Consider the following 18,207-nt stretch of genomic DNA (forward strand, 5'->3'; position numbering starts at 1 on the left):
TCTTTGAGTTTGCTTTTTTGTTTTTTTTTTCGAAACTCTTGTCTCAATTTTGCTAGGTTTTTTTTCTACTATTTGTTCAAATAGTAGATCAAATAGTGTTAGACACTCTTAGAGTAAATTATCATATTTGAATTATGTCATTCAAATATGTAATTACTAATGAGGAAGCCAAATGAGTATCAAATGGTCATATGTTTTTGTTTATGGTGAAAAACTGATTTCATTTGAGACGTGAAATGTGAGAGGTGGATTGACATGTCACGTGGCCAATAGACCGAAAACAAACTTTGACAAACTACTTAGACCTATAGATCATGTCTTTTTTGTAGTAAAAAATAATTTCATGTCTTTTATAGGATTCTTATATTTTTGGTCAATTACCTAAAATCTACAAACCAAAAGAGTTGACATATTTCTCAAACAAATGCAAACAATGGAACCATTATGGTTCCAATTAAATGATATTACGAAAATAAGATATACAAACATCAGTTCAGCTAGAACCCTTATTTTCAAACAAAAGTAGACTGATATTCACAGAGCAATCTTCCCTTGTTCAAAACCAAACCAAGTGATATTCACATAGCAATCCAAATTCTACCGATTTCAATAGTCTAACTGTCAAGTACTGTATAATTGTAAATCATACTAATGAGCTTCTATCTTCGTCCTTCCAGAACCGTACTATAATCGAAGACTACACTGTAAAGATCCTTGGAAACTTCTCCACTGTCCTCATAACTTGCTGAAGTAGCTACTGAATTGGCGTTGTCATTCCATTTAGGAGCAGAAATCTGTATTATATTCTCTAGCTCTTTCACCACTGTCCCCATTCTAGGCCTCTTAGCGCGTAATTCGTCTACGCACAACATTGCCAAATCGACAAACATTTGTACACTTTTCTGCTGATCATTTCCTATATCCATTTCTGGATCAAGTACTTCATGAAGGTTGTAAAAATCTTTTGACTTATCCATTGCAGATTGTACCACTCTCACAATGTAATGCCCCCGTTCGATTGGCCTTTTCGCAGTTATCAGTTCCAATAGTACCACACCAAAGCTATATACATCACTCTTCTCAGTCAACTGTTGAGTCATGTAATACTCTGGATCCATGTAGCCCTGTTTTAATCATGAAAATCAACACTTCCATAAGAAAGAAGATGATATTGCGGTATTTGCTGAAATGACTGCGTAAATAAAAGAAATTGTACATGTTTGTGTGAATTTGATGCAGGGTTAGTAAGCATAAAAACATAGAATTTAAAGCAATAAATTTCGAAATAGTCTATATATACTACACTGTTTTTATACAAGGCTATCTCAACAATGTTTATTTCATATTTTCTATCAGTTTATATAAAATTATAAACTACAGCAGCGAAAGACTAGAGCAGGATCTTTTCATTCTAATCTTTGACGTGATTCTTGACAAGGTTACTATTATCAACTGCTGTTTAACTATGAGCACTTGGTCAAGCTTGTGTTATTCACTATTAATAATGAAAGATTGGAGTTTGTATATATACTGACCATTGTCCCTTTAACTTGAGTGGTAATATAATCCTTTCCAGTGTCAGCCATAGACTTGCAGAGACCAAAGTCCGCAACTTTTGCTTCCAGATCTTTATCAAGTAGGATGTTGTTTGATTTAATGTCACGGTGAATAATGGTAGGGTTAGCATGTTCATGAAGATATGCCAGGCCTTTGGCTGCACCAAGAGCAACTTTCAGTCTCCTCATCCAGTCTAACTTGATTCTTGACTTTCCTGCATAAATGAAGTAATCATATGTATTGATAAAAAAAAAAAAGAACAAATAAAGCCTCAAACTCTTATTACTCATACTTGAAGTTAAAGAACTACTGCATGAACTACCTGAAAGACTGTTAAGCAGATCACCATTTGGAACATACTCATATACCAGCATTTGTTCACCTTGCTCCATACAAAAACCAACAAGGCTGACCAGATTCTTATGGTGTACTCTTGATAGAAGCTCAACCTCAGCTTTGAACTCAGGCGCACCTTGCATAGATTCCCGTCTAGCTCTTTTAATAGCAACCATTTGGCCGGTAGGAAGAGTGGCACAATACACCTGTGAAATGTTACCAATTTATACAAGGTTTAATTATGTAGCAACCTATGGGATCGCATGTCTGCCCTTGTATTGCGGCAATATCAGCTTAATCATTTATAGCAAGCACAAGAACATAAGGGAGTATTTTCAGAATAATATTTACACCTATAAAGTTTAATACGAATTAGAGCAAATTGTCATAAAACAAAAGATTGGTATATTGTTTCGGGCAAGAAGGCAACCTTGCCATCTTAAACAATGATGTGTCCTTAGGCATGGTGGAAACATACGTACGTTAGGAAAATAATCCAATCACAATGCAAGACTATCAAGGATTTATGGCTAACCTGACCATAACCCCCAGATCCAATATCATTTGCCTCTGAAAAATCGTCTGTGTATTTCTTTAACTCTTCAAAAGAGAACAACCTTGCTCCTTTCAACTCTGGAGCACCGGGAACCGCTGTCTGATGCATGTAAATGGCATGAAAACATCATACACACACACACACACACACACACACACACACACACACACACATACATAAAAAGGAGAAGTGCAGTATTTCTCAGTTGTATATGGTCTTACCATAAGGATGGATCTACGCGATGGTGAGTCTGCTCTCCTCTTTTGATAGAGAGCATAACCCCCAACAAGGACTATCAACAACAAAAGCACAGAACCACCTGTTGAAGCACCAATTATCAATCCCTTGTTTGATCCTGCAAGCTCCTCAAAATGATGCAACCAATTCAATCATGTTGAGCAAGTTAGCATTTGCCTCTTTCTGAAGTGAAAATGCATGTAACTAGTATTTCTAAGTTCAATGTAGAGTACCTCCAGAGCTGCTGGAAGGAAAAAACAAAGAATAGGGTCCATAAAATCTTGGACGCCCGTCAAGAGTCTGGTTGCTCAATAAAGAAGAAATTGCTGAAACTCCTGTTTGGTTGAATCTCACTTGATCACCAGATGGGAAGATTTCTATGACAAGCTCAAGATGAAAAGATGAACCCCAGGCAGGACGACCCAGAGAAACTGAATCCACTGGAAGGTTAAAGGACTGACAACTGTCGTTGATAGCTTTCTCAAGGTATCTGTAGTAACTGTAGTTTCCCAAGTTTGAAAAAGAAACAAAGATGAAGACTAGTGTTCCTCTGTAGGGATATGCACATTTGCAGTTGGGGGAAGAAACCTGTCCTGAGGGACAAGCCACAGGCGTGCAGTTACTTAGAGTTGGTGACATTGAGTTTGGTACAATGGATGGAGTAACAATGCAGTAATTAATATTCTGACTCCCCTCACAAATTGGATTATTGACCAGTCTGCAAAGAGATAATGGATTATTAAGCTTAAGAATATGGTGAAACACATCCCCTTGGCAGTTGATCATCATTTTTCGCAAAGATTTGAATGAAAAACATGTAACATTTCATATAATATTGCTTACATCAATGTGTAGTTAAATCCGTCCTTGTTTTGTGTAAGTTCAGTAATGAAGTTCCTCTCCATATCAATTAGTTGCAAGTCGCTGCTGGAATTCGTAATATCCAATAAGCCAGTGAGAAGGTTGTTCCTCAGTACCCTGCCGCACGTTAGAATAATCATTTTCATAACTGTCAGAAATAGTAACTTATAAATCGAGTGCTACATTCCTTTGATGTGTGTTCTTCTTGGAGCAGAGTCCACTTTCAAAACAAACAAATAGTATATATTCATATGACTTCAATTACTTTGACGACGATGCTAGTAAGATGAGTATGACACTCACACTTTCTCCAAATTGCCAAAGCTGAAGAGGGCTTGGGGAATGTCTCCCTGCAGCCCTGTGTTTTCCATCATTCTGCATTACATGGGTGCTAGGTATGTCAATCTCAAAAACTTAAGTGCAATCTGTCTTAATATTGATAAGATTATCTAAAACCATATGCAGGCACTCAAACTTTAAGTGCAATCGTCTGCGCCTGAAAACATGTTAACATTAGCCTCGGAGCTAATGGTGTAGGAAAGAAGGAAAACATACAATGTTGTCAAAAGCTTCAAGGTGGAAAACCAGGTAGGAACATTCGACACAGCAAAAGTGTTGTTGCTCAAATCCCTACAGACGAAATTGCTCAAGGCCATGAAATAATAATGATAATATTGAATTGATATATCTGAGAATGATTCTTTAACATTATTCTTCAAGGGGAAACAGTGATGGATAGCATCTGATCTTCTTACACATAGCTGAGGAGATTCATTCCAGTAAGGTTGGGTATAGGGCCAGTCAGCATATTATTGGCCAAGTGCCTGAAAACATTAGCCTCTATTGGTGAAGTGAAATGCAAACAAAATGTTCAAAGATTTCCTGAATGAGATGCTACTTATTTATTTGGTATATGCTTACAGTTCAGCCACATTTGTCAGGTTGTTGAGGCTCGTAGGCACAGCCCCAGTTAATGAATTTTCATCCAGGCGTCTGCACCAGAAGAAAAATATTCAGTAAAAATAAATGTACGCAGCTCATATCTAAAATAGTAGTATAACTACACTTGAGATTATCTGAGAGATAGTCACATTGCGAGCAATGTCTGAACAAGTCCAACTGTGGAAGGGATGCTACCACTTAGATTGTTTCTGTCGAAGATTCTGCACAAATAAAAGTAGCCAGTGTTTTTAAAAAAATTCCATGTCCAAATGATTAAGGATCAGGATTCAGAGAGTCATGTCTAATATTCCAGTACAAAAGGACACAGCAGAGAAAATAACATTAACGATACGAAATGTCTGCAAACATAGTGACAATCAGATACATTGTTCTCACACAAAAATAACTCATATGTTTCCCATTAATAGGTCAGATGACATTTCTTTTTACTAGGTCCTCAACCAATAGCTATTGACTATTAAGTTGAACAGAACTTACAAATGTATCATTCTCATGTCTGAGCTGAAAAGTCCAGGCGGAATTGGACCTGAGAGCTGATTGTTCCCAAAATGACTGTATTTGAAGTAAAAAATCAGACGAGAAAAAAATGGGTAGAACAAATACAAGGTAAAGAAAATTAATCAGCTCAAAATTATCACTGCTGACATACAAGTGTCTCGCCTTAAGTAACTTGTCTAAACCAAGTGTACTCCCGTTAGAGACTGGGATAGATCCCTGCAGCTTGTTGTCTGATAAGTCGATGAAGGTCAGACTGGACAGATTACCAATTGAAGGCGGAATCGGCCCACTGAAACTATTATTTTTCAGAGATCTACAATAGATAACCAATGAAGTTTCATTAACACATTAGCCTATACATATATATAAGGCATTGGAGGAATGAGGTTCAAATGACCTGTGCAGTGTGCACCTGGAAAAACCAAAGAAAAGAAAGCACTAGGGAATAGAAAGACCAGAAACCGTACAGGTATGACAGCCTCGTTAGAGATCCTATAGCATCTGGAATAGGACCAAAGAAACTGCAACCAACCAGGTTTCTGATATGCAAACAAGAAAGCAATAAGTTAGAAAGATAGACAACTGCATAAGGAACAACCAGTTAATATGCATCAGAAACAAGTAATCTTCATTTACAAGTGTACTAGTTTCTTCAAATTTCCAATTGAAGCTCGAAGTTGTCCTGTCAGACCCTCGTTGAAAGACAAATTCCTATTATAAAAGAATACCAGAATTGGGTTATAAAAGAGTAATTGACATGTCTATTAATTATAAACCATAATTAAATGCAGCAGATAAATGGTAATTGAAATGTAGTTAAAAAAATTATAGTATTGATGATAAATTCTTCAAAGGAGGGAGGAGCCTAATGAAACATTGATCACTGAACACTGTTCTCCAATGTAACTAATGTAAAATACCAATTGAAATGGAAGACCTACAGAATTTCCAGCTCAGATAACAACTCGATATCAGTGGGTAGCTGGCCTTTCAAACCCATGTTCGCCAACGCTCTGAGAATAAAGAACAATGTTCATCATAAAATAGGAACCAAGAACCTTCCAGGAGCAGTAAAAGGTGAAGAGAGAACAAGACTTACAAGGCGGTGATGCGTGAATTGGTGCACTTAATACCTTCCCAGCCGTCACAAGGATCGGCACTCACCCAACTGGGAGGTTTTATATTCCACTCATCCATGAGAATCAGCATATAGCCATCTGCATCAGAAATTGAAATCATGTTCAGTGCTTCAATCTACAGTCAATGACTTACTGGAAGCTTGAAGAGCATAAACAGTTACATAAAGCTTTTTGTACAAACTGGGAATACAAAAAGGTGTCTATTGTCATACCATCAAGGGAACCTGATTAGCTTCACTTTGAAAAAGAACATAACAAATGAACAGAACTTACATTCCTGAGTGTTTGCCTCTGCCGCAATGACAAAGAACAGGACTAACACAAGTACCGGAAACAAACGAATGGCTCGAGCTCGACCCATTACTTCACAGAAAACTGGAACCAAAGCCTGTAAGTTCCCTCTCACTTGTCTTGTTGTGCTTAAGAACTTATGAGGAACTGATCCATATGAAACCAAATCAATATCTTAAACTATTGAGCTACCTACTTTAAGAAAGTTGGTCAGATTCCAACACTTTATTACAAGTAATTGGTCCGGTAATTTTGGATTAAGCGAAGTCAAACATTCATAGATTAATGGATCATGATGGAAAATTAAGAATGGATTATCATGAACACAACATGAAGATCTTGGATAAACGAGATGATCTGAAAAAGTCTTCCCCAGAAAATTGAGGCAAAAACTGGTTAAACAAAAACGTAGGCAGTGAATTTATTGGTTGAAGGTCATTATCTTGTACGTGGTAGCACGGATCGAGTCTCATTGCCGCACAGAAACATTCAGATGATCACAAAGTAAACCAAAACTTGCATATACTATTCCAAGTGTATGTAAGACAGAATTATATAATATAATTTCAACTACTGCAACAACGGGAATTATCAATTTATTATTCACAAGAAAATTAGAGTTATTAGTTTATTACTGGGAAGGAGCATATTAAGTACGACAAGACTCAAAACAAAATGAGACAAGCAAAGCTGTCGTTGACAAACGATTTGGGCGGAGGTTGCAAGTTGCAACCATTTTGCTTGGGCAAGAAATTTTGGCGCCAAGAGGATGATGTTAACTCTGACTTGCTCGAGTCCTAAACAAGATCTCTTGAACTTCTTGTGCTTAATAACCTGTACTTTGTAACTTGTAAGCCATTTCTCATTTCTCTGTCCATTTCTTGGGGCATAAGTAACATGTCAGATGTCTTGCTAGCATCTCTTTCGATTCCACTTTTAAAGTGAGCGAGTGTCAAATTCCATTTTTTGCAGGACTACACTGTTTCATGATCATATGAGTTGATACGGTGATACAGACAGAGAAATGTTCAAAGGCACAATCCTTATCTTCCAAGCAAATGTAGACTAACTAACGTACTAAAATATAAGCACTCTTAACTACCAAATGTAGTCATTCTTAATACATACACATTCCCCATTTGCCTCTATTTGTCTAGGTCAAAAACCCCATGCCACGAAATCCTCACTGTACTAAGGATCATTTCCAGCAGCCTTTACATCGATCGTTATAACCTGATTAATTAGCTCGTTGCTGAATTAGCACCCGCGTGCAAAGTATAGCAGCCATCAGAATGATGTTATGTATCTCTTCCACCACTCCCCTCTAACCCTCTTGTAGGACCTTTTGTCCTCATGAACGACATTGCCAAATTGACAAACATTTCTAAAGCATTAACTGATCTGTAACTAAACAAATAGCTGGTCAAGAATCTAAGCAAGGGTTGTACAAATCTTTTCCAACTCTTATTACCAGTCTTAGAATACAGTTAGCACGCTCTATTAGCCTTCTTGCAGTTAATCAGTTCCAATGCCATATGCATTCCAAAGCCATACATCAGCCTTCCCATCAGTCAACTGTCCTGTCATGTAATATAGGAATCAGCAGGATCCAAGTAGCCCTATTTATATCATAATTAAAGAAAATTAATACTCAGTCATAGCTTTAAATTATAATTTATAAGCATGCGTTTCTAAAATTCAGCCTTTTTAGTCTCCGTTGCTTGAATAAAATAAGTACTTTATCAGTTATGTAAAGGTTGGACATGCAAACCTCTGGCGCATTCAACCTACATTCAATTTAAACATCTCCAACCCGCCTTACCCTTAGGCCATGGCCATCTCCAACCCAAAGAGCTTAAAATACCTCTGGGGCTAATTTAACCTCAATCCAAATTTTAGAATTCCCATCAGCTTTATATTCTCAAATGTCTGCTTGCATTACGTCTGTGATCATTGCGTTCCGCCCAAGCACAATTAGTCAATGTGACTGTTGCTTGAAGGGCTTGAGAGTTATGACGGCCTAAAATCCTTAAATATAAGCTAATTGACTTCCAGAAAGGGAAAGGGGTTAAGGCCAATAGGCCATCGAAGAGCTTGAAGATTAAAAGTACCTTGGAACTCAAGAATCCCCTAGTAGCTACAACAATAGACAATTTAACAGGTCTGAGCCATTGATAAGATCAGAATTCATCAATGAAGGGAAAGCAAGTAAATTGCAGAAATTAAAGGAAATAAATTAAAATAGATTCATATTCATTTCTTCCATAAGAGCTACAATGAAGGATGAATGCCTTATATAGATCTTTCTAGCACAATCCTAGATTTCCGTTATATGACCCGACCCGAGTCCACTAGTGAGCCCATTTAGTTAAATAAATATAATAGCCTCATGTAATATATAATTATAATGTAGTAGTCCTAACATCCCTCCCCCCTTGGATAAAGGCATGTCCTCAGGCCGTATGGATGTGATAGAGTTTGGAATCCAGAAGACTTCAGCATAACCTGTTCCACTCACTTCCCATACCTTAATCATTCCATATAAATTGGCCGGGGTTGTTTCCTAGGGGTGGATTGGTAGGTATACCAATATCATTTTCCCAATACCGCCTACTAACCAATATATAATTAGTATGAAAAATCTACTATTTATACCAACTGATAAAGTTGGTATACCTATTAATTGGTACGGTTGGTAATAAGTCTCTACCAACATGTTTTTGGCTCGAAAATTTAAAGGTCTAATCCAAATAAGTAATAAATTTTATACAACTTCAACCAAATTACCAAATACAAAGTCATAAATTAAACATGTGAAAGTCCAAAAAATTATAAATTTAACAAAAATCTATTGTTGAAATTTATTTTTCACTAAATCTACGGTTGAAAAATTTATAGATATATATAGTTTTTAAGAATATATATATATAGTCCATATCCAAAGTGAAGGTTCACTCTGAAGTTTCAGAGTGAAGTTCCAATTTTGGCACACTTTTCGGTCAAATTTTTTCACCATAAGCGATTCAATATTTAGATATGCTATTCAAGATCATCTCTATAAAGTTTCATCCAATTTGACAATGATTTGAGCTTTCAAAATTGAGATTTACACGAACGGTTCACGTTGAACAATTTTAATTCATTCATTGATTTAATCTAATTTCAATACCTTAACGATGTCCGAATTATATGAAATTTTGTAGAGATGATCTTGAATAGCATACCTAAATATTGAATCGCTTATACTGAAAAAATTTGACCAAAAAGTGTGTCAAAATTGAAACTTCACTCTGGATAGGGACTGTATATATATATATATATATATATATATATATTATTTTACATGAGTTATTATAATTGCAATGATAGCTTAGTGGTAGTTAGTTTCATCTTCCATAGAGAAATACCAAGTTCAGCTCACCATGAATGCATATATTGCATTTTTTTCATAAAACTCATATTTCAATTAGTGCGGCATACCCTATTACACAAAACTTGTATCACTTACCAATTATCTTTTAAAATAAGGTACGGTATATTATACCGTGTACCATAGTATGACTTAATAGTATACCAATATATTTAGTCCAATTGGTATATGCATTGATTAGAACAGAATTGTATACCATTGTCAACCCTATTGTTTCCTCTCTCTTACCTTTGAGTCTGGACCCTGGAGTTCACTTATATACCCAAGTACGCTCTTTCACAAACCTCTTCCCAGTCAATTCAAGCTTCTTCTAGTGCATATTGTACCACATGCATGGCTTCATGCAACCATTTTCATTTGATCAGGCCCAAAAATCTACGACATCAGTTGTACCAATGAATTTTCAAGGTTGGCCAAACCAACATACTAGGTTTAGAATCAATAACTTGTAGCTAGAATTTCAACTAGAACTCTCTTTACAACGAAGATAACATTCTGATCTCACCAAAAAACAAAGAGAAACAACTTAATTTAAAGATAAAATAAACTTTTAAAAAGTGATGAAACAAAACTTTTTAGGTCATGCGAGGACCACCCTTGTGATTCTTCAAAGAGTTACAGAATGCGGTGAAACCCTCTTTCAGTTCTCCAGTAAGTGATAGTTGAAGAGGGAGCACCAATGAAGGACGTTCTTCACTGTTAAATTTCAGAGGAAATGATTGTGCGAGAGCTGGCTGTTGCTTATTAAAGCCTTCAACAAGAAATGAGAAGGCCCCAAAAGTAACGCAACTTTGTAGAAGTTGCTGGGGTGCACCTGCATTTGAATTCCAACAATTATTAAAATCGTATTCCACACAGAAGACCCAACTATAACTAAGTGTTTAGAAAGATATAGAAAAAGGTGGAGAAAAGAAAACATAATATTGTGGGTAAGAAGGATGTCAAATAACCAAGTCATTGTTTACTCGTAAACTAATTGAAACAAGAAAGGAAGAACACACCCTCAATAAAAGCCAATATACCCTGTATTTAGTGAAAAATATGATAATTCCCAAATTAGAACTCAATATTATAATTCCCAAATTAATCATGTAAGACTACTATGTAATCAACACATGGATGAAACAGAGAATACATTCATGACTGCATCTACAACAAAATTAGTACTCAATTTATTTCGGGTGCTGAATTTGGCACACCCCTTTTTTACATTCTACACACCCTTAGCGTTTGTTTTACTAGCTTTTGTCTTATGTCTCATCTTCTCTTTCCTCTCTCATTTTGCTGCATAGGCCACCGTCCTTCTACTCACAGTCAGCCACCCAGCAAACCAAACAACATCAATATCCAATTTCTCTTGTGGGTCATGGAATTGACGATTGAAATGAATTCATTTGTGAAATAAATTGGAAAATACAGCCAAGTTTCTGCAACTGTTTTTGTTATTAGTCAAATCTTTATTACATACTACCTGCTTCTCCTTTCTCCCATCTGCATATCTGCATCACCTACCACCAAGTAACATATCTATCTATCTGGAAATTTTCCGTCTGTCAAATCGTTCTTCATTTCGTTACATCCCGTGAGCAACCCCAATTTCTTTCTTTAAAGGTGAAACAATTCAACATGCAAGGTTGAAAGTTATAATGAAAATGTTCCATGCATATAATTCTGAATTTCATTATATTACAGCTTATTATTTGTGATTAAATTGGTTAATTATCTGGGTGATACCCAAAACTGAGTTGGGTATGTGAGAAAACAAGAGTTGAAGACAATGAAGAACAAAGAACAATCGGTTTTGGTTGTGGGATTTGATTCCAGCAAGTTGATGCCACCCTCAGATACCTCAGGTATAAGAAGCTTTTAGTTCAACAGTGATGGGGACGAGGCCGGAGCCACACTGCGTGAATCAGTTCCTCATCACCTTTGTCAAAAAATTGATATGGAGATGTAGAGGTGCAAAGGGAAAGAGAGTGAGGGGTAGTTTAGGATGAAAAAAATAGTCAGTGGTAAAAGAAATATTAATAAAATTCAAAGGGTGTGTATAATGTAAAAAAGGGTGTCCCAATTTCAGCACCCTTTATTTATCTGCCACTGAAATAGATGTGGCATTTTTGGTACATAATTTGCTAAGAAGGCATCAAAAATTGCATTGAATGTATATAGCATGTTTAGGAGCTGATAAAGCAGCCATAAGCTGGCTGGAAGACAAACATCCTCTTTGAAAACCAAAGGTTAAGCCCAACCCTTTTTGGTCCAAAGGAAAGTCTCCATGGTAGTTTAAGGGTCTTATCAGGATCATTTTCAGTTACAAGAATAATTATGAGTCTCGTGTTTCAAGTGTATTAATGTTTTTTAAGGCTCATTATCATTAATTTTTAGCGGTTACAGTCTTATGATATTCTAGAAGTCTAAGAGTTGTGTTTGAAGCCTCATTATCATTATCTATTGTACTTTCAAATCAGATTGGAATGAATTAAAAAGTATCATATATAAAGGCTGTGTCTTGGTTACCCTCCCCTCACCTCCCTCATTCTATTTCTTCCTTCTAAAACCCCTCTATCTCTCTAAAGCTATTTTTTAGAGCATCAGGGGCGAAAGTCTCCGGTAACAATGATACTAGAGATTGGTCATATTGTTATTTAGTATTACCAGGAAAACTCAGAGCAAGACCCGTGCAACATCCAGCTACTCCTGCATTAATGACTACACAACGGAGAAAGCTTGATCACGATCTAAACAAAGAAAAAATAATAATATGTAGTACTAATTCCAAGTTCAAGCTTCCATACCATCATCCTTTCCACGCAGCCTCTTCAAAATGCAGACTACCAAACTGTGCACTCCAGACAAAACTGCAAATGTCTGTAGAAGGAAAACATATGAAGGAACCTTAAATTCTGAAAAGAAAAAAACTATTAAAAAAGCTTATGAATATAATAAATATTTTAAATGATTAGTTCAGTAATACAAAATGACATACCTTGGCATAAGATCCAGCTTCTGCAAAGGATCCTTTAAAGCCTTTTTTCTTAAACAAACCCGCACCTGCAACACATTAATGATGCACATGAAAGAAGAGTTACTTGAAAGTCTGATCTATGACAGCATTATATACATATATAACAGGTGAACAACAGAAACTGAGATAGTTTAAGAACAGATTCTTAAGAAGGGTCTTTGCATGTATTGCTTTTACGAGTACTAATTTCAAAGTCGAAATACGAATTTAAGATGGATGAACTTGTTCGTCATCCTTTGCCATGTGCGCATGACTTAACTATGAAATCATGAACACTGTCGATTCATGATAGAGTCAGAGATTGCAGAGTAAACCTAATAACCATAGTGAGAAGAAAGTGTCGTTAATGACAAACTTCAAAAGTATTGTACTTTATTGAGCAAAACATGTTCCAACTTCTAAGCGTAAATAACTCACAATGCCGTAGATAAAGGCATGACAACATAACCACAATTACGGACTTTAATCAAATCACCTCACTCATGCATCAAATTAAGTAGCTTAGCTTATGCAAAACCAAAACATCAAACTTTCAAACACTATCCTACTTTGAAACAATCAATATTAAACAAAACAAAAGCAATCCTTTTAACAATCCCAAATCAAATTTCATATCATATCATGTCAAAAAAAAAATCAAAATCCTTATTCAGAATCACTCTAATTCAGAAGCGAGAAATATGAATATGAAATAGACAGAGAGGAGATACCATAGCCGAAGATGGAGCCCATGAAGGCACCGCTGAAGGAGTCTCCGGCGAACCTGAGGAGGCAGACGGCAGAGCCATTTGAGGAAACAGGGAAAGATAAGGAGTTGGAAGGATTAGTAGGGTTAGGGTTAGTATCAGTGTCGGCGGCGTCGGAGGAGGAGTCGGTAGGCTTCGGAGGATCCAAGGGGGTCGCGGTGGCCATGGCGGCTGCTACTCAAACTGGTTCTATGTTTTGTTTATACGATTCTATCTTTAAGCTGCCTCGACTAGAAGAGAGAGACTGAAATCCCAAAACTACTTACTCAAAAAACAAAATGAAAACAAAAACTTTCCAGTGATTTTTGTTTTATATTGATTCCGGGCGTCCAAAAACAACGTCGTTTAAGTCTTTTAAGAGATATAATTGAAAAATGGGTTTTAGAACTTTTTAGTAGGGGTGGGCACGGGACGGGGCTCATCCCAAGTCCCGTCCCACTCTTTTGAATCGGGACGGAATCAGGACGGGACAAAGGTTTTTAAAAATGCATCACACTCGGGATTAATCCCGGTTGGGACGGGACGGGATCGGGACGGGACGGGACAAATCCCACATTCCTATGAAATTAAATAAAAACCAATATTTTTATTTTTTTCATAATAAAGTAACATTTAATAATTAAATTTTAACAAAAAAATACATATTATGTTTAAAATATTATAATTTACCATTATTATTTGAGTTGATATAATTTTGGAGTTATTAAGAACATAAATTAGTTTTATTTTGATATAAATATATAAGAATTTTTAAGTTTTCATTAAAGGTGGGACGGGACGGGACGAACTGGGATAGAAATTATTCGTCCCACGTCCCATCCCATTATTATGAAGCGGGACGGGATCGGGACGGGACGAACGTTTTTAGACCTCCGTCCCGTCCCTATGAATTTCGGGACCGAATCAGGATTTCCGTTTTTTATGCCCACCCCTACTTTTTATTTTTCTGGTTTCTCCGTATGCTCGGTTCGGATCGGACTGGTTTGATACTAAAACAGAGCCCGACCCCTTATATATCAGTTGGGCCATGGGGTTGGGAAGAGAGTAGGGCTCGTCAAAGGCTTGGCCCGACCCGTTTATGGCGGGTTCAGCACGTGTCAGACCGGACTTTTATTACTTTAAAAAATAGTGGGCCTGGATTTTACAAAAAATCTAGAATCTAAGCCCGCTCGTATAAAACGGGTCTTGCGGGATTTTATGGGCCGGGCCGAATAGTTCACCACGAATCCGGGCGAGCCCAGCTTTGTTTATAAATACATTTTTTATTATACTAATTTATTTATTTTGGGTTTGGAACCTAGCAAGTTTGGGAGGCTAATCCCCACACCTAAATGAGTTCATTGATAGAAAGACAACTAAGAGAAATTTAACTATAGATAATAGATTAGAGAAGTATTTATGTGTGTATTAAAATGAGAGAGATGTCAAGATTATATAGGAGTGGAAGATTGTAACTCATTGATAGGAGCACAAAGTGTGACGTTCTTAATATATATATGACATATTCTTATGCTTTGTTACTTCTTATTTAGTTGTTTTAGGTTCGTATTTGTCATTTGTATGTTCTAAGTAGAGCTATGTCGAAAATGAATGACTTGTTGATGAAATTGTGCTAAGTGTTAGAAATCCTTATTGAGCTAGGATTCCTTACTCGACTATGACTCTATTTTCATATTTTCATTCTTTCATATTCCTTAATCGTCGATTTCTTTTCAGGAAAGACAAAGCATACATGGAAAGGAAGTAGTGATGCCGTGATGCATTCCTAGTGACACAAGGAAATCATATCCAAGTTGAAGAAGGAGAAGAAGAGGCCGGCCTAGCTATTTCTAGTTGGACAAGGAGAGATGCTGTGCAGCCCATATGTGTTCTCCCTATTGGATTTGGTTTCCTACATCAAGTTGGATTTGGAGTACATGAATCAAAATCCATAACAAAGAAGAACTCAGCTTCCCAATTGGATTCTATATCCTACAAGGGACGGCAAAGAGGATTTATTTTCTCATATATATAGAGGCTCGGCCTCCTCATTCATTCATCATCAACCTTGCACACAAGCACAGCCTAGCTCTGCCGAATCAATCCCTCACCCTTCCCATAAATCCTAAAACCGATTCCACCATTCTATACCAATCTATAGCCTTCAAGCACGTTTGTGAAGAGGTTCCATCCCCTTATAAGCCATGGCTACACCTTGTAGAATCGCTAGATTGATAAAGTGTAACCATGATTCTCTCTTTGATAAATTCGATTTTGGTTTTCTTGTTCTTGGATGAGCATGCGATTTGTGTAGTGTAATCTTGTTTCAATTTTGTCTATGAAATAGCTACTTGATTCAATTTATATAAAGATGCGAATTCATGTTTTGGTTTTATGAATTTTCTGTTTTGGTTTCTGCCGTGTACTATCTATGAACAATTTCGATTTCTAAGTGTTATGACTATGCTTGTAGCATGATATTTAGGTTGTTGGATTAAACACTTATGCTAAGAACACGTTTACTCTTTTATCTGTGAATTTCTAATTGCATGGTTGTTGGTTAAGTAGGTGACATGCTTAATGAATTCAATGTGCATGGCTTTGAAATTACATGATGAAGATGAACATGTTAGATTTCGATTATGGCTGCTTGGTATTAATCGAATGTGTTAAGTGTCTATGTGTTTAGGTTACTGCTTAGAACCCTAATTGCATGATCCAACCTTAAGTGTTCATAAGGAGGTCTCGGCATGATTCTAAAAAGAGACATAGAACTTGTTTCGATTTCTTTATGTGAATTGTTTTGGTGATGTATTGTGTGTTGGTTGGTTGATCACATGTATATATTAGTTTAGATTTTATTTTCTGTTTTTATCTTTCAATCTGATCCTACATATCAAACCCTTTTATATCTTTATGAATTCGTGTTAAGTGTTTGTGATCCCAAGCCCTGGCTGGATCCCTAGTTTGTGAACGATACCCTCTTGCTTTATACTACTAATGATGCTTACAGGGTTAAATATTGATGTCGAGTAATCGAGCGACTATCAAATGGCGCCGTTTCTGGGGATCCATAGAGATGGATCCCTAACTTTTAATATCGAATTCATTGTCTATATTGTACATTTGTATATTCTTATCTTGTTTCGTTGTACATATAGTAAATATATCTTAGGTTATTGTTTTGGTGCCTGAGTGAATGATTATTGTAGGTTGTAAATCGAACGGAATAGGTAAAGTCTCTTTTGTTAATATTAGCCTTAACCCGTCATGCTAGCTCTCGGGTTTGCATGAGGTCGATGGCGGCTTTTATTAACACTTGGAGATTTGTCTAACACACAAGGTTAAGTCCAGCTGAGTAAGGGGCACGCTCTCTTATCTTGATGTCGAGTAATCGAGCAATCATTACTCATAAAAAGAATAATAACATCAGTTTTACAAACAAATAAATAATTTGTAACTACTATAACCCTCACATATATTATGAACATGATAAATATATATATATATATATATATGAGTAATTCATTAGCTTGTAACACCCACCGAATGCCTTGAATATAAAATGTATGTTCAACTTCAAAATTTAAGATTACTCAAAATAATATTATATTTTGAAATTCAATAAAAATTCTAATAAAATTTAGATTCACACATTCATGTATGTTATGTAATGAGCATTATTCAATATATTAGAATCTATCTTATTGCATATTATATATATATATATATATATATATATCGTGTGCTTAATTTCTTTGTATATATATTTTGTGTACCTAATTGGCATCGCATACAAGATCATAATTTTATTTTCAGAAAAATGATTGCAATCAATAGTGACTACTGCAAATATGTATGTATTCCAAATATGCATAAGTTACATTTGTCACTACTTTGAAATTTATATTTTTACTTTTCTTTTTTACTCTTTTAATTACGAGAAATTTACTTGATTAATAGAGATATGTACTAATATTTATTATAGCCTTATTATTTGTATAAATAAATATTTATTATTCAGAATTAGCATAATATATAATGATATTATTTGTATATAAGTAATATAACTATATATCATATATTTGTGGGCTTTCATGGGCCATGCTCGGTGGGTTTTTGCGAGCCAGGCTTGACGAGCTTTTAATTGGCTGGGTTGGGTTCTCACCCCTAAACTAAACCCGGCCCTATACCCACATGACCGGGCCTATAATGGACTTTTATGTGGGCCGGGCCGAGTTTTACGCTCATCGGGCTTGCGGGCCTCCATCGGCCTACTTGATCTACAAGCTTAAGTACTTACTTAGAGTCATTTATAATCCGATAAAAAGTTAAATCAAACATAATAATACACAAAATTTAGGTTGTGTCTTACTTCATTGACTTTTATGAATATTCATTGTGATGACTTGAAGTAATTGGTGTGGCACCACACCGTTTAATTTAATTTTCACTCAATATAGTATTGCGCTGAAAATTCCAATCAAATTTGGGGGGCTGATGCAGGATGAAATAATTGTGTATTATTGAATGATATGGTGGCCTATATATAGGCATTTACAAAACCTCAATCCCGTAGGATTCGGAGT

The 18,207-nt window shown here is 36.0% G+C and overlaps 2 protein-coding genes across 3 annotated transcripts; both read right to left on the reverse strand.

The window, feature by feature from the left end:
* Positions 1-423: 423 nt before the first annotated feature.
* On the reverse strand, positions 424-6,857 carry LOC126785703 (leucine-rich repeat receptor protein kinase HPCA1-like). Of its 2 annotated transcripts, none has more exons than XM_050511329.1 (19): positions 6,421-6,857; positions 6,108-6,225; positions 5,950-6,021; positions 5,645-5,719; positions 5,476-5,547; positions 5,160-5,321; positions 4,988-5,062; positions 4,639-4,710; positions 4,469-4,540; positions 4,303-4,371; positions 4,103-4,177; positions 3,851-3,922; positions 3,530-3,664; positions 2,920-3,404; positions 2,671-2,768; positions 2,429-2,548; positions 1,880-2,099; positions 1,536-1,771; positions 424-1,124 (listed from the first exon to the last, which is right to left on the reverse strand). In XM_050511329.1, the coding sequence occupies exons 1-19, from the start codon at positions 6,506-6,508 to the stop codon at positions 660-662; spliced, it is 2,781 nt and encodes a 926-aa protein (XP_050367286.1). In that variant the 5' UTR covers positions 6,509-6,857; the 3' UTR covers positions 424-659. The 2 variants fall into 2 exon arrangements, with proteins under 2 accessions (XP_050367286.1, XP_050367284.1); XM_050511327.1 differs by having other exon boundaries at positions 2,671-2,804; positions 6,421-6,856.
* Positions 6,858-10,314: 3,457 nt separating this feature from the next.
* Positions 10,315-13,896, reverse strand: LOC126786718 (mitochondrial import inner membrane translocase subunit TIM22-3). Its single transcript, XM_050512633.1, has 5 exons — positions 13,604-13,896; positions 12,855-12,919; positions 12,664-12,736; positions 12,524-12,577; positions 10,315-10,682 (listed from the first exon to the last, which is right to left on the reverse strand). Exons 1-5 carry the CDS (start codon positions 13,803-13,805, stop codon positions 10,444-10,446), a joined length of 633 nt encoding a protein of 210 aa, XP_050368590.1. The 5' UTR covers positions 13,806-13,896; the 3' UTR covers positions 10,315-10,443.
* Positions 13,897-18,207: the final 4,311 nt, after the last annotated feature.

Source organism: Argentina anserina, chromosome 3, assembly GCF_933775445.1.
Source record: "Argentina anserina chromosome 3, drPotAnse1.1, whole genome shotgun sequence".
Lineage (NCBI taxonomy): Eukaryota > Viridiplantae > Streptophyta > Magnoliopsida > Rosales > Rosaceae > Argentina > Argentina anserina.